General features: G+C 35.9%; 1 protein-coding gene across 1 annotated transcript in view; it reads right to left on the bottom strand.

The window, feature by feature from the left end:
* Window positions 1–10,827: 10,827 nt before the first annotated feature.
* The window catches only part of LOC107660139 (mannose-1-phosphate guanyltransferase alpha-B), a 7,385-nt gene continuing 3,289 nt past the window's right edge, over window positions 10,828–14,923 (bottom strand). The window contains exons 2-12 of the mRNA XM_016449373.1: window positions 14,604–14,701; window positions 14,389–14,492; window positions 14,020–14,212; window positions 13,439–13,498; window positions 13,186–13,316; window positions 12,937–13,071; window positions 12,752–12,849; window positions 12,545–12,591; window positions 12,380–12,472; window positions 12,111–12,279; window positions 10,828–11,426 (exon numbers count right to left, since the gene is read on the bottom strand). Coding sequence (XP_016304859.1) covers window positions 11,326–11,426; window positions 12,111–12,279; window positions 12,380–12,472; window positions 12,545–12,591; window positions 12,752–12,849; window positions 12,937–13,071; window positions 13,186–13,316; window positions 13,439–13,498; window positions 14,020–14,212; window positions 14,389–14,492; window positions 14,604–14,701 — 1,229 coding nt within the window. The 3' untranslated portion in view covers window positions 10,828–11,325. The remainder of the gene's footprint in view (window positions 11,427–12,110; window positions 12,280–12,379; window positions 12,473–12,544; window positions 12,592–12,751; window positions 12,850–12,936; window positions 13,072–13,185; window positions 13,317–13,438; window positions 13,499–14,019; window positions 14,213–14,388; window positions 14,493–14,603; window positions 14,702–14,923) is intronic.

Raw genomic sequence — 14,923 nt, 5'->3', positions numbered from 1 at the left:
GTGCCTGTGGCAACATTTCTGCAAAATGATGTCCAGTAAATGGTGCTAAAAGTGCTTTCAGTGTTATTCGAAACAGATGAATGTGAATGTGGCAACATTGTGGCAGGCCATACATATGGAGCTGGTTCTGTGAGCAAGCATCAAAATGTATTAGTTTATAAATCATTTTTTTACGGCATAATGTAAGAATTACCATGCAAGAAACCATGCAAAAATAATCTGTCCCTGTAATCAGAATTTTAGTGTTCATATCAGCTAAAGTGAATTGTATGTATAGGTATCTTTTTGGAGATTGGAGTGCATGTAGGTAGATAAAGGCAAAATTTTCCAGTGAGACTATGATGCCTTTAACAAATGCATATGACCTTTAATTTCCACTTAATGACAACATTTTGAAACATTTATTCAATAGTTCTGCTCTTATTAATTTTGACTTTTTATCTAAACATCAGCATTTGTGAGATGTATTTCATCTGAAGAGTTATTTATTTATTTATTTATTTTTTAATTTTTGGTCTTCAATGGACCACTTCTGAAAAACACAGACATCGTTTTGGAAAGCTGCATTTTTCTTCAATTTTTTTGAACGGACGTCACAAGCAGCAGATGGATACAATTTAAAATACATAGATACAAGTTTTATTTTCACATGCATATGTTTTAATCTAAGCTAAAAGCAGGCACTTCCTGCACAAATCTGTCAGCAGACTTGTGTCTGTTAAAATAATTTGGTTTGTTTAAAAGCTCAGAGCGTACAGAAACAGGTGAGGCATGAAAAGAAAATGATTGTATGAATCTAAGAGGATTAATTAAACAACTCAACCTGTTCTCTCAGATCTTACGAAATGACATTTGTTCTTATTCCACCAGCTTTCCACATCATGCTTTCATCAAAATCATCAAAATTTGATTAGGGATGTAAATTTGTTTATTTTACATAATATCCTGCTTTCACCTATCCCATCTTCATCTCTCTCACCAACAGAAGAACATATGACGAGAACTGCAAACCTCTCCGAACACTGGCTGCACTCTGAATTTAATTTACCAACAGGATTTAAAAAAAAAAAAAAAGCTCTCGCTTAAAAGAAGAGACAGAATGATTAAAGAAGAGACAGTCTTTAAATAAGAGTAGATGTTTCAGAATTTCAAAAATTATTCCTCTGCTCCTCAATACTGCTTTAAGTGTACATTAAGAGGATTTTAGTGTGGTGGAAAAGAACTTAAGGGTAGAAGAATATGCTGAAGATGCCAAGTCTGTGTAGTGCGTTGTTAAAATGCATTCAGAGTAGAGATTCTCTAGGTTTTTCACTAACACGGATTGCCTCGGAGTCTGACTGCAACAGTCAGATAAGTCTAACGCAAGATAAGTCTAGAGGCTAATTGGTTGATATGTGTGCATGAATACAAGGCATCGCACCAATCACGTAATGCACACGTTGGGTATATTTAGTACTAATGAATGTATTATTGATAGGTTAGGTTTTTAAATTGGGGGATTATTTAATATTTCATAAACCATAAGCATAGGTTTGAAAAAGTAGAGGGAATGTCACTAATTTGTGAATCTCTGTTATGCAAGCTATTAGACGAGCTAGTTTAACCTACGGCAATCTTGCCTGCTGTATAAGCAGACAATGCTTTGTAAGTTAGGCCCTTACGCATCACTGCTCACTTACTCTCTCCATCTCTCTCTTTAAGTGCTGTCACCACTTTAAAAACACATTATTTTCTCATCAGCAGACAGACGGACACGATTTATATTTCGCCATCTACCTCCAGATGAGCCATTACAAAGGGCAGTGAGTGGGCGAGGCAGGAACTACAGTTAATGCTCCATTTTAAATCTTTTAAAGCATGAGTTATGAAACAGTCTAGACAAGCCCCTTGTTCTTATCTCCCGCTAGTTTCCTAAGGGTTGCTGCTGAAGTACTTTATTAGATGCTTTAATTCCTCTAATGAAGAGTTAAACACAAAAGTGATGGCTGAAGATTCATCTCTAGGGCGTGTGTGTAGTGTTCAATTATCCTGTTACATTCATTGACCCACAATAGTTAAGATGCATTCAAATGTGTTCGCATACATGCACATTTTATGCATGCATGTGTGTGTGAAAGGAAATATTCAGTAAGTGCCATGCTTGGTGAAATCAGGCAAAGCAGTGCCAAAAGTGTTATAACACGGCTCAGATTCAATTACACCGGTATTTTGACTAATTAGAGCCCACTGACTCATCACAATAGCATAAAATTTGATGTAGGTTAGCGATCAGAGTATGTGACTTACAAAGCAAATGATGCATGTGACCTAAATCAAAATGCTACTCCAGACAGGGGCAGGGGTATGATGTTTTTGCTAATCATACAGTGAACAACTGAATATAGGATTAGAGCTGATGGATAAACAAACTGCCAGTGGGACAATATAAAAGCCTCACTAATATGTTCACCATTGCAGAAATGTCCTCAGATAACACAGTGTCTTATTAACATAAAACTCCAATTAATAAGGGAATATGTCCAAAATGGATGCATATCACATATTTGAAAAACTGATGTTTTTCTTTGTTTAAATACAAATCATATCAAAGATAATGTATACGGTTTGTTGATGTGACAGGAGGTTTTTGTGTTTATTGTGTAATGCTTAAATTAAAAATCTTATGTTTTGAAGCATGGCAGCTGGTTTAAGATGGTCCTTAGTTGGTCATGAGCTGGTTATAAGCTTGTCCTGAGCAGGAGCTAGTTGCTTAGGACCAGCACATGATCAGCTTAAACCAGCTCATAACCAGCTCAGGACCAACTTAAACCAGCTCATGACTGTTTAATGTTATGTTAAAGGACACTATAGGGGGCAGGCAAAGACGGGGTTAGGAAATTATTAGTAAAGCAGCAAGGAAGAAGTTGGTTAAGTTTGGGGTTTGCATAGAAGGAATAAAAAATTAGCTGTTCTACCGACATACATTATATGGACAGGCGTTATTAAAAGAACATTATAATGACCAACTAAGGACCAACTTAAACCAGCTCAAACTAGCTGCCATGCTTCAAAACATACCTAACCAGCATATGCAGTTTTTTTTCAACAGGGCTGATCACACAGAAGAGCTGCTGTAGCTTGAATTTCTGAAAAACCTCATATTGGCCATGATAGAAAGTTGTCAGAACACACATGCATCGCAGCTTGCTGAGTATGTGGCAGAGTAGCCGCAGATGGGTCAGAGTGCTCAGGATGACCCCTGTCCGCTACCGAAAGTGCCTTCAATGAGCACGTGAGCATTAGAACTGGATGATGGAGCAATGGAAATAGTTTGCCTGGTCCGATGAATCAGGTTTACTTTTGATCAGGTGGCAGGCTGGGTGAATGTGCATCGTTTACCTGGGGAAGAGATGCCAGCAGGGCGCACTATGAAGGCAGGCCGGCAGATGCAGTGTTATGCTCTGGACAATGTTCTGCTTGGAAACCTTAAGTCTTGGCATTCATGCGGATGTTACTTTGACATGTAACACCTACCTAAAGATTGTTGCAGATCACTTTAGACCCCTTCACGGCAATGGTGTTCCCTGATGGCAGTGGCCTCTTTCAGCATATAATAATGCACCCTGCCACACCACAAAAATTGTTCAGGAATGGTTTGAGGAACATGATAAAGAGTTCACGGTGTTGCCTCCAAATTCCCCATATCTCAATCCAACAGAGCATCTATGGGATGTATTGGACCAATAAATCCAATCCATGAAGGCCCCACCTCACTACTTGCAGGATTTAAAGGATATACTGCTAATGTCTTGGTGGCAGATACCACAGGACATGTTCAGAGGTATTATGGAGTCCATGCCTCGATGCATCAGAGCTGTTTTGGCACAAGGGGGACGGACACAATATTAGGAAGTTAGTTTTAATGTTGTAGCTGATCAGTGTAAATGTTTATATTGCCGCTCAAATTTATTTTAAAACTGTATAAAAATGTTTCAGCAAGTGCTCAAACTGTTTATGATATTTTTGTATGTTTTTTTATACACTACATGGCCAAAATATGGATACTCAAACACCACACCCATATGTGTTTGTGACATTTTCATTTCAAAACCACAGACGTTAATAGGGAGTTGGTTCTCCATTTGCTACAGCTTCCACTCTTCTAGGAAGGCTTTCAACACATGTTGGAACCTGGTTGCAGGTTTTTTTCCCCTCCTCCTTTCAGACACAAGAGCATCAGTGAGGTCAGACACTCGTGTTGGGCAAAAGACCTGGCACTGAACTGGTGTTCTAATTCATCCCAAGGGTGTTCAATAAGTACAGGCTAGTCAAGTTCTTCCATACCATATGCTTCAGACATTTTTCAAAATATCATCTATTGTATACGAAAGAAAGAAAGTTGTACAGGTTTAGAATGACATGAGGGGTGAACTTTCATTTTTGGGTGAACTATTGCTTTAACTGTATATACACTATATGGACAAATGTATTGGGACACCTGACCGATACACCAACAGGGACTTTGCAGCTATAACAGCTTCCACTCCTCTAGGAAGGCTTTCCACATGATTGTGGAGTCTTTCTGTGGGAATGATTGCCCATTCATCCAATAGAGCATTTGTGAGGTCAAACACTGATGTTGGACGAGAGTGCCTGTTCCAGTTAATCCCAAAGGTGTTCGATGGGGTTGAGGTTAGGGCTCTGTGTGGGCTAGTCAAGTTCTTCCAAACTCACCCAACCATGTCTTTATGGACCTTGCTTTGTTCACTGGGGCTCAGTCATTCTGGAATATAAAAGGTCCTTTCTCAAACTGTTCTTACAAAGTTAGACGTGTAGCATTGTCCAAAATGTCTGGAAGCATTAAGATGTTCCTTCACTGGAAGTAAGGGTCCTAGCCCAACGCCTGAAAAACAGCCCCATACCATTATCCCTCCTCCACCAAACTTGCAGTCAGGCAGATAATGTTCTGTTGGCATCTGCCAAACCCAGACTCACCCATCAGACTGCCAAACAGAGAAGTGTGATTTGTTGCTCCACAGAACAGGTTTCCACTGCTCCAGAGTCCAGTGGTCCATCCAGTGCTTGGGGCCAGTTGCATAAACTTAGCCTCTATGTTAAAACAGTGTCTTAAGAACTAGTAATTTTTTGGATTCAGCATAGACTAATCTACGTTTTTATGTCACCGGATTAAAAACACATAATGAAAAAAAACAGATGACTAATTTGTAAGACTAGTCTAAACCTTTTATGCATCAAGCCCCTGTATTCAATAATTAAGAGGTGTGCCCCAATACTTTTGTCTATATAGCGTACAGTATAAACTACCTATCAAATGTTTGGGGTCGGTAAGATTTTGTATATAGATAATGTTTTTGAAAGAAGTAGTCTCTTATGCTAATCTTGGCTCTATTTATTTTATCAAATGTATAAGATATATTATTAAAATATATGCTTTCTATTTTAATATATTTTTTATATATATAATACTGTATACTTTAGTATATAAACTGTTAATTATGGCATGGCCACCCAACAACCTCCCACATTCTTTTTCAAACCTCATTCATTTCACTTATTCCTCTCATGGTGGATTTACGTTCTATTATCAGAACATAAGTAGATGAATAGAACTCGCCATAAAAAGTACAAAGCTGGGAGACTCTAATTAAAATTCAGACTGAGCCATGGAAACTAAAATCCTTACAACTTAGAACTTTGACAGGGACCACTGACGAAACTAGAGGGGTGAGTTAATCACTGAAGACTAAAGTTATTTACACTGAAAAGAAGATAATCACACCTGACATCTTCAGATCTCTTATCAAAGAAAAAGAGATTGTAAATATCCTGATAGGGAGAGGTTCTCCTCCCAACTTCACACACCCTGAAGCTGTCAGATTAAGTGAGTATGTGGATAAATGTGCTAAAAAGAAGGACAGAAAAAGCTATCTCATCAAAAGAGGACAGGAAACCCAAATGAGGACCACTGTACTGATAAATTCACAGGCTTCGGACGTTAGCTTGTGTGAACTTAGTTTATATATAAAAGATGATGAAGAGTGCTGATACACCAAAACTTAACTGGGTTGCAGATAATTTTTGGTTCCAAAGGGAAACTAAAGGGAAGAATGCTAATGTTACATACAGTCTCCAAGCTCACAGATACTTAAAGTGCATTCCAATCTCCCAAGGTTCATGCTGCAATTTCAAGGTTTAACCTTATAACCTATTTTGCATGATGCATAATGACAGTTATTCCTTTTATTTAACATCTGCCTTGTATGACATATAGTAATTTAGGATGTCACAAAGTTTTCAAGATGTTTGTTTCAAATGCATATTTCATCTTAAAAAAATTTCCAGATGTTTGTTTGATGCATATTTGTTTTATTTTTTATTTTTTATTTTTTTATTGGTCATACATTGGTGAAACCTCAAAGATTTCACATGCTTATTATTACTTAATATTTTTATTCCTCATAAACAAATCATCTATAATATAAATTACAGTAGAAAACAAGACCTCTTCTAAGAGTTAAGAAACATTTTTATCTGAAATTCACTTCAGCGTCAGGAACTTTTTTCAGTTTCTCATTCATACTTTTCACCTTTGAAAGTCCATGGGTCCTATTCCCTTTTTTCCCTCATTTTACTGGTCAGATGATAAAACCTAATTTGTACACTACAAATGTTGTTAGTGATGAAAATCTACATTTCATTTCTGTTAGCATTCAACACAAGTTTGCTTGACTAGCTGTCCAAGTTAACACATTAACTTTTGAGATTAATTACTTCCATTACTTTAAGATACTCCCTATTCTGTCAACAGTGTGTGGAATTTTGTCAATAACCAGAACAAAAGAAGACAAAATCAAACGAAAAATTTTGTTCTTCCAGCATAGGGCAATCATGGGGATTTAAAAGTAGAAATGAATTTTGAATTTTTTAAAGTGCTCACATGAATTGCGCTGAAATAATGTTTAGCTATTTGGTTTGTACAGTTGTCCAAATCATTTTCTAGGTGGACAAACTTCTGATTATGTATTGATTTATTATTGTCAAGTTTAAGTATGAAGTTGCTTTTCTGCTTTGAAAAAGTGTTGCTCCATAGCAATACAGAACACAAAAAGGGATAATAGGTAAATGATCACGTTCTAAAAAGCATATATACTGTGATTATAATGGGTAACACTTTACAAGGTTCATTAGTTAATATTAGTTAACTAACATGAACTAAGCATGAACAATACTTATAAAGCATTTATTAATCTTAGTTAATGTAATTTCAGCATTTACTAATGCATTATTGAAATCAAAAGTTGTGCTTGTTAACATTAGTTAATGAACTGTGAATTAACATTAACTAACAATAAACAACTGTATTTTCATTAACAAGCATTAACAAAGATTAATAAATACTGTATTGTTCATTGTTTGTTCATGTTAGTTAATACATTAACTAACATTAACTAATGGAACTTTATTGTAAAGTGTTACCATATAATGAAAGCAGTCCACATGACTTGTGCACTATATTCCTGGAACAGACTAAAATTTAAGTTTTTTTCCTTGAAAACCTTCACTTCTGGCATTCAATTGCGGTGCATGAAGCTCTGTTCGCAGTGTCAGTGATTTGCAGATTCAAGTTCAGCGATTTCAATGGAATATGAGCAACATTAATGGGAGTGAAGACAGTGGAATTCATGTGATCCATATCTTGTCAGCTACTTTAGTCGAGTCGTAAATCCTTACAGTGATCAATTAAATTTTTATAACCATATATAGTGACAATACTAACAGATGACACATGGACAAAACACTCCACACATGCATGGTTCACCCTGGTTCCCTTTGGGCTGTGTAACATACTTAAGGGTTTGAGTGGTTTTGCATTTAAAGCCACTCTATCTTTTTCCCATGTTTTTCTCTCAACAAACATGCCACCACCACTAGGCTATTATATATATTTTATATAATCTGACATGAAAAGGCTTTGAAAAAGAACACAGAACTCTATTTCCAAACTGGAATTATGTGCTGTGTCTGAGGAGAGTGAGAGTAAAGATAAAGCTGCAAGAATCCACTCACAAAGGAGCCATTAAACCTCTTCTGACCCGCTCCACTCTGTGAATAATCAACATGTTTACGGAGGAAGGAGGAGGCTGTCACCTTTCTAAATTACATATTATCTGTATAGCAAATAAGCATTATTTCAAATTTATAAGGTACTCTGTGGTTTATTCTAAAGGAAGAAAAAAATGAAAAATCCAATCGTCTGTCAGAGCTAATGCAAGCCTACGTACAAGACATTGGTCTTCTGTTGTATTAAGTTGTTTCCATGTATCCTGACAGTAAGGGCAAGCTAAACAACAAGCTTGGTGCAGAATTACTCAAAAAAACCTAATGGTCAATAAAATGAACTACCACAACAAAGATCTACTTAAAGAACTTCATATCATGTCCCATTCCCATTCTTCTCATTGGCAGCTGCTTGGTTGGTGCAAATACTGCATATGGGTGATCTGTAGGCCTATGTCAGGGGTAGGCAAGTTCGGTCCTAGAGAGCCGCAGTCCTGCAGAGTTCAGCTCCAACCCTGAAAACAAAACTCACCTGCCTATAGCCTTAGTAATCCTGAAGACATTGATTAGCTTGTTCAGGTGTGTTTGATTAGGGTTGGAGCTGAACCCTCCAGGACTGCGGCTCTCTAGGACCAAACTTGCCTACCCCTGGCCTATGTCATTTTCTGAGCCAATCAACTGAGTAGATTGCACCAACCTTAAACTGGGACATAAAATTAAAACTAGGGGCTTAAAAACTAGTTACTTTGTAGCTCTATATCCAATTTGGTTGCACTATTTGTTCTCAAAGCAAGATTCATCAGGTAGGTTGTGAGTCCTTCATAAAAATTGGTTTCATAATGTGATGTTTGCCTTTCTTGATCCAATAACCAAATTTGTCAACTGAAATACAATAGGCTACATAAATAATAATGATATTAAACAGTATATTTTTGACATGTAAATGTAAATTGTTGTAATTCAGTCGGTTTGCCATTTTATTACAACCATTATTACACAATGGAGGCTTCCATAGGGGATATGTTTCAAAATAAGTTTTAACAATACAGCTGTCATATTTAGTAATATGCATTGTAAGCTGTAACTTAGGAGGCGTTTACAAGAAACCTTTTTCAAGGATGGAAGATCAGTTTTGACATTGTCGTCTGTACCCAAACTTTTAAAAAATGGAAGGAAAAATTTTTCCATTTACATTGCTGAATATTTGAAGAGTTCAGATGCAAAAGCCTCTAAGTGCAGTCTGAAATTTTCATCTAAAATGAGCATTTTTATCAGGCTCCTATGTTTAGGTTCAGTCATTTTTACCCTAATGACAATATATAGGTCATTTTCTATGCAATTAAAGTGAAATAACTGAACATAAATATAGGAGAGTGATTAAAAATGCTCATTTTAGAAGAACATTTCAGACGACACTCTTCATTTATAAATGAATATTTAATGCGGTAAAAAATGAAGATTTGCAAACATTTTATTAAGTGATAAGGCGATAAGTGGTTCCTCGCAAAAGCATAAGTTTATTCAGCATATTGAAGCCTCTCCTCAATTGACAGCCATTAAAAAAAACTGCCTCATCTTCTTGCCAGTGTACAGTACTGCTGCATTACGCTTTTTTTGCTAACCATGAAGGCTCCGCCTATGGGCTCTGCTGCAGAGGTCCTTTGGTACCATTAGTTTGCCCGAGTTATGTGATTGGTAGAAATTTCTCTGCAGGATCATGGGTAGTGTAGTTCTTCACTAGGAATTGCCCTGTTAAATTTTTTTTTTTTTTTAATAAAAAATTTAGATTAAATAATGCACGCAGTGCAATAACTGACGCAGGCTTTAAGAGAAGTATACTTCAAGTATACTTTAAGAGAAGATATACTATCTTTAACAAATAATTGCATAGCTCTTGGTAGATCTGTCTTTAACGGCTTATAAATTGGCCGTTTCCCAACTAGTGGGTTTATTTCAACATTTTTTTTTTTTGTATATATTTATATGATCTTTATATTTGAAAGCAGAACTTAGTTTGCCATTGGTTTCCCACAGTGATACTCTGCAGATGCATCCTGACCCTATAGATATGATGTTATATAAAGAAATGCTATATTTGATAACATAGATATTGTATGTTAATGTTGTAATAATACTTTATTAATATATTTATATAGAATAACCTTTCAGTTATTTTTGCTTCTTCAACATGATATGCCATTCCGCCAGACAAATTAATCAAAGAAACATAATGCATGATAAGAAGAGGCTTTCTATATGTCTGCAGAAAAATTAATTGGAAAAAAAATCATGGGAGTAAGAAAACCTTTTCATTCAACTTACATTTGGTACATAAGAACACCTCATTTAAAAATGTCAGTGCAGACAATTTCACTTATTGTAGCGATACTACTTTGGTCATAAAAATAAACAACTGAATTAAAAACAACTAAATGGCAAGTATGTTTTAGAAGCCCTAAATTATTCTGCATTTCTCCCTAGCTGACGGAAAACCACAGAAGAACTTGTAAATGGCAAAGAAACACATAACCAGTCAGACTGGTCACTCGTATGGCACTCAGTATATCAGTTTAATTTTTTCCATAACTCAATAATTTGATATATGTAAACTTCAGTAACACGTTTAAAGCATTATGGTGTATTCAATTCTTTTTTTATAATCTTTTAATTAAAATATAAAAGCATTAGGCTCAATTTGTGCTCACAGGGGACTCGTCAATTTTTCATAATAAAACTCCACACGTTCTGATATTTCTGTTGTTAGATTACTTTAATACAGGGTTGCAATAGAAAACAGGAATAATTAAAATCCTTAACCTTTTTTTTTTTAAACTAAACCTTTTCACCATCTTTTCACCATCTGTCAGTTTCTAAAAACTACTTCATTGCTCACTCCTCATTTTACTGAAAAGGCAATACAGGTATGTGTGATTTGTAATTAAGGAATAAAACTAAAATAAAAGTAAAATTTTGTGTTGTGTTACTGTATGTGTATAAGGCTGGTGTATCAACATAGAATGAGCTATTAAATACAAAATTCCCAGTCCTAAAATTATTAGGAAAATACACCACTGAACCATATTTTTCACGCTATATTACTGCAATACAATTTGACCACACAAGTGGACTCCTTTTCTCTGAACTGTAACTACCGAATACATAAACATTAAATAATGATAAACAATACTTTGTGCAATCTTTAGGCATACTTTCTACATGACCCAATGTACAGTGTTTATTTAGAAAAACGAGAGAGGAAAGTGTCTTCTATAGGATAATCTGGTTTTGGAAGCTCCTGTTGAGATCTTTATGAGGCAAGACGATAGAGTTTCGAATGATGACCTCTGATGGAATACTCACATTGCAGCCTAGAACAAAAATATAGAGTATAGATGGTCAGACAAACTTCCTGTTGTGGAAAAACTGTTGCCACACACATTCGGTAGCAAGATGATTGTTATAATTTCTTAAGGAACGGCTCCACCTTCTGGACTAAACCTACCGGTACATCCCATGTGTTTAAAACACTCTTCAGATTATAATCAATAATTGCAGTTACAATATGACTATATTATATTACCTTTCTAAAGTTTGGCGTCAGTATAATTTTTTCTTTTTAAAGAAATTTGTATTCAGCAACAATGCATTAAACTGATCAAAAGAGACATTAAAGACATTTATATTGTTACATAGATTTTAAATACTGTTTAAATAATCCTGAAAAATGTACTACTGTTTCCACAAAAATAATAAGCACAACAGTTTTCAACATTAATAATAAAAAATGTTTCTTGAGCACCAAATCAGCATATTAAAATGATTTCTGAAGGATCATGTGACACTGAAGACTGGAGTAAAGATGCTGCTAAAATATATTAAAACAGAAAATAGTTGTTTTAGATTGTAATAATATATATTAATAATTCATAATAAATGCAGTCTTGATGAGCATTCTTTCAAAAACATAAAAAAATATTTAAAACCTTATATTATATTATATTATATTATATTATACTGTGTTATCTATCTATGTTGCCACTAGATTTTCATACCAAGGATGGTGATGGATGGGGTTAGACCTCCATCCCTGAACAGTGTCTCGCTGTCAATCTTGGCATATGGGTCGTTGGGATTGGGGTCACTTGGAGTTCCTTCTACTCTTGCCCATTTCCCCACTGTACTGTCCCACCCAACAATACTGTTCAACACACAACAGTGATCCTGAAACAGAGACCCATATATTTAATGATCAATTTAACTTTTCTTTCTGTTGTCTGATTGCCATTGTTACAAATGTGAAAACAGAAGCAATCAGCTCCACCTGTAACACGGCTCCATGTAAAATGATGGACTCCCTCACTCTTACGCCTCCTCCAATTGTCACTCCTTTGCCAATGGAAACATTAGGACCCAACTGAACAGAGAGAAAGAATTTGAGTACAGCACAGAAACATATATTTATATAAGTTGTTGTCAATGTACCTACCACAGCAGAGGGATCAATGTTTGCTGTTGGGTGGATATAAACATCTCCTGTAGGTGGAAAACAGATCATTTTCAGTGGCCTTTTAGCTGCACATAATGTGATAACACAGCTATTCAGTTCTATATTTACACAGGTAAATTATGCTTAACAAAAACACACCTTATTAGAGCTAAACTCTTAAGAGAGTGAATACTTCATGCAACATACCTATAATTTTGGGGGTTCCGTCTTGGTTTGTGGCCAGTCTCTCAGGATGTGTCTGATGATACTGCTTGAGGTACAAACGACTAGCATATATTGCTGACCTGTATTACATTATATAACATCATGTATAAGAAACAGTGGCAGAAAGGAGAGATGACAGGTAAAAACTGAGAGAAAGGCAGATTTACCCTGCAGACTTTATTTGACTCCAGAAATGCTGTGTTTTGTAGACAACAAGTTTTTTCTGTCCTGCTAGGGATGTAAAGATGTCCTGTTCTAGCCGAATCACCTCTGGCATCTGCTTGCCATTAGTGAGCTCTTCCCTGTGGAAAAAAAATAACTAATTTCAGTGCAAACAGGTCAGACTGACCTATTATTATACACGTAAATCTATCCGGGGAAGGCTGCAAAGGCTGAATTAAGTCAGTGACACTCACTGGATCCTCTCTTGCTGGTTCTTCTGGAAAACCTTCCCAATGTGGCCAAAAATATCTGGTGTGAACAAATAGATACCACAGTTGATAACGTCACTTACAAAAGTACTGGGTTTCTCCACAAAATGGAGCACCTGAAAGAAAATGAGTGATAATTAGCATACTGTGAAAAAGTAAGCATCTTCTTAATAGCATTTATTAAACAGAATGTTTGTCCATCTTGTACAGCAATATTGCACAGTTTTCTTTACAGTACCTCATTTGTCTCATGGTTTTCCACAATGCAACCGTAGTTCAGAGATTGTGTTCTATTGGCCTGCAATGAGAGAGATATAGAAACAATCCTGAAACAATTTACCACTGTTTCCACAAAAATAATAATCAGCACCACTATTTTCAACAGTGATTAAAAAATTTTTTGAAATGTTTCTGAAACACCAAATCAGCATATTAGAATGATTTCTGAACGATCATGTGACACTGAAGACTGGAGTAATGACTGCTGAAGCTTTGCCATCAAAAGAATAAATTATAAAAAGATTATATTTTACATTAAATATATTTAAATATAAAGAAAACCGTTTTTACAGTTTTTTAAATAGCAATAATTTGTTATAATATTAATGCTTTCACTGTATTTTTGATCCAAAAATACAAACAAAACAAGTCCAAAACAAGTCTTGGTGAGCATAGGAGACTTCTTTCAAAAACATTTTAAAAAACATTTAAACTTTTGAACAGTACTGTATATTATATTATAGAATATTATATTATTTCAGTAAAACATTTGGATTAAATTCCCAAGATCATGTTACCCAGTCTCTACTGTATACCTACTGTAGTTCCAAGCAAGACTCCACAATGATTCTCGCCATGTTGATGGTGAAACCGGAGCATTTCCTGCAATGGGAACTCAGAGCATACGTCAGCATTCATGAGGAAAAATGCAACCGGACCCCCAGACAGGATCTGGTCACGAAAGTGATAGATCCCTCCACCTGTACCCAGGGCGGCAAACTCCTGCAGGTACCTTCAGATTCAAAAAGGAAGAAAATGTGTTTAAGCCTATGCATTTGACTGGTTCTTAAATTACAGGACTATCAGATCTGTGAGACAAAATATAAATATAGCAGCAACCACACTGTATTATATAACCCAATAAACAGTTTCAATTTGTCCTTATAATATCTAGTGATCTGAACTCACCTTATTGGGATTTTAAACTCCTGCTGAGAAGAAGAAATGAAGCGGTTAAGCTCGTCATTGGGCTGATAAAAACCTATTAATATGATCTCTTTCATATCAGGAACCTGTATAAAACAGAATAAAACATGGCAAACTTTCAAAACAGATATTGATTACTGTGAATAATGTTAAATTTGATGCTTTACATGTGATCTAAACATAATCAATGGTCTTACTTGGGCACAGGCTTCTATGTGATGCTGCAGCATGGGAACTCCTGCCACAGGGAACAGCGGTTTGGGCACCTCGAATGACAGGGGGCGGAACCTGGTACCTGAACGCAGGGCATATTAATGAATTAATGCGCTTTAATATCCATTAGGGTGACCATACGTGCCATTTTCCCAGGACGCGTCCTGGCCAGGATTTCTATATTGCCTAAATTGTCTAGGGTTTGGCTTGGTTTGCGTGTGCAGACCGATCGGTGTATGACATCAAAATACCTCGAGAGCATTTTGAAAGCATAAGGAACCGTCTGTATGGTATTTTGATGTCA

Source organism: Sinocyclocheilus anshuiensis, unplaced genomic scaffold (assembly GCF_001515605.1).
Source record: "Sinocyclocheilus anshuiensis isolate Anshui unplaced genomic scaffold, SAMN03320099.WGS_v1.1 scaffold55, whole genome shotgun sequence".
Lineage (NCBI taxonomy): Eukaryota > Metazoa > Chordata > Actinopteri > Cypriniformes > Cyprinidae > Sinocyclocheilus > Sinocyclocheilus anshuiensis.
The sequence above is the reverse complement of the archived record's forward strand: the minus strand, read 5'-3'. Positions and strand labels throughout refer to the sequence as shown.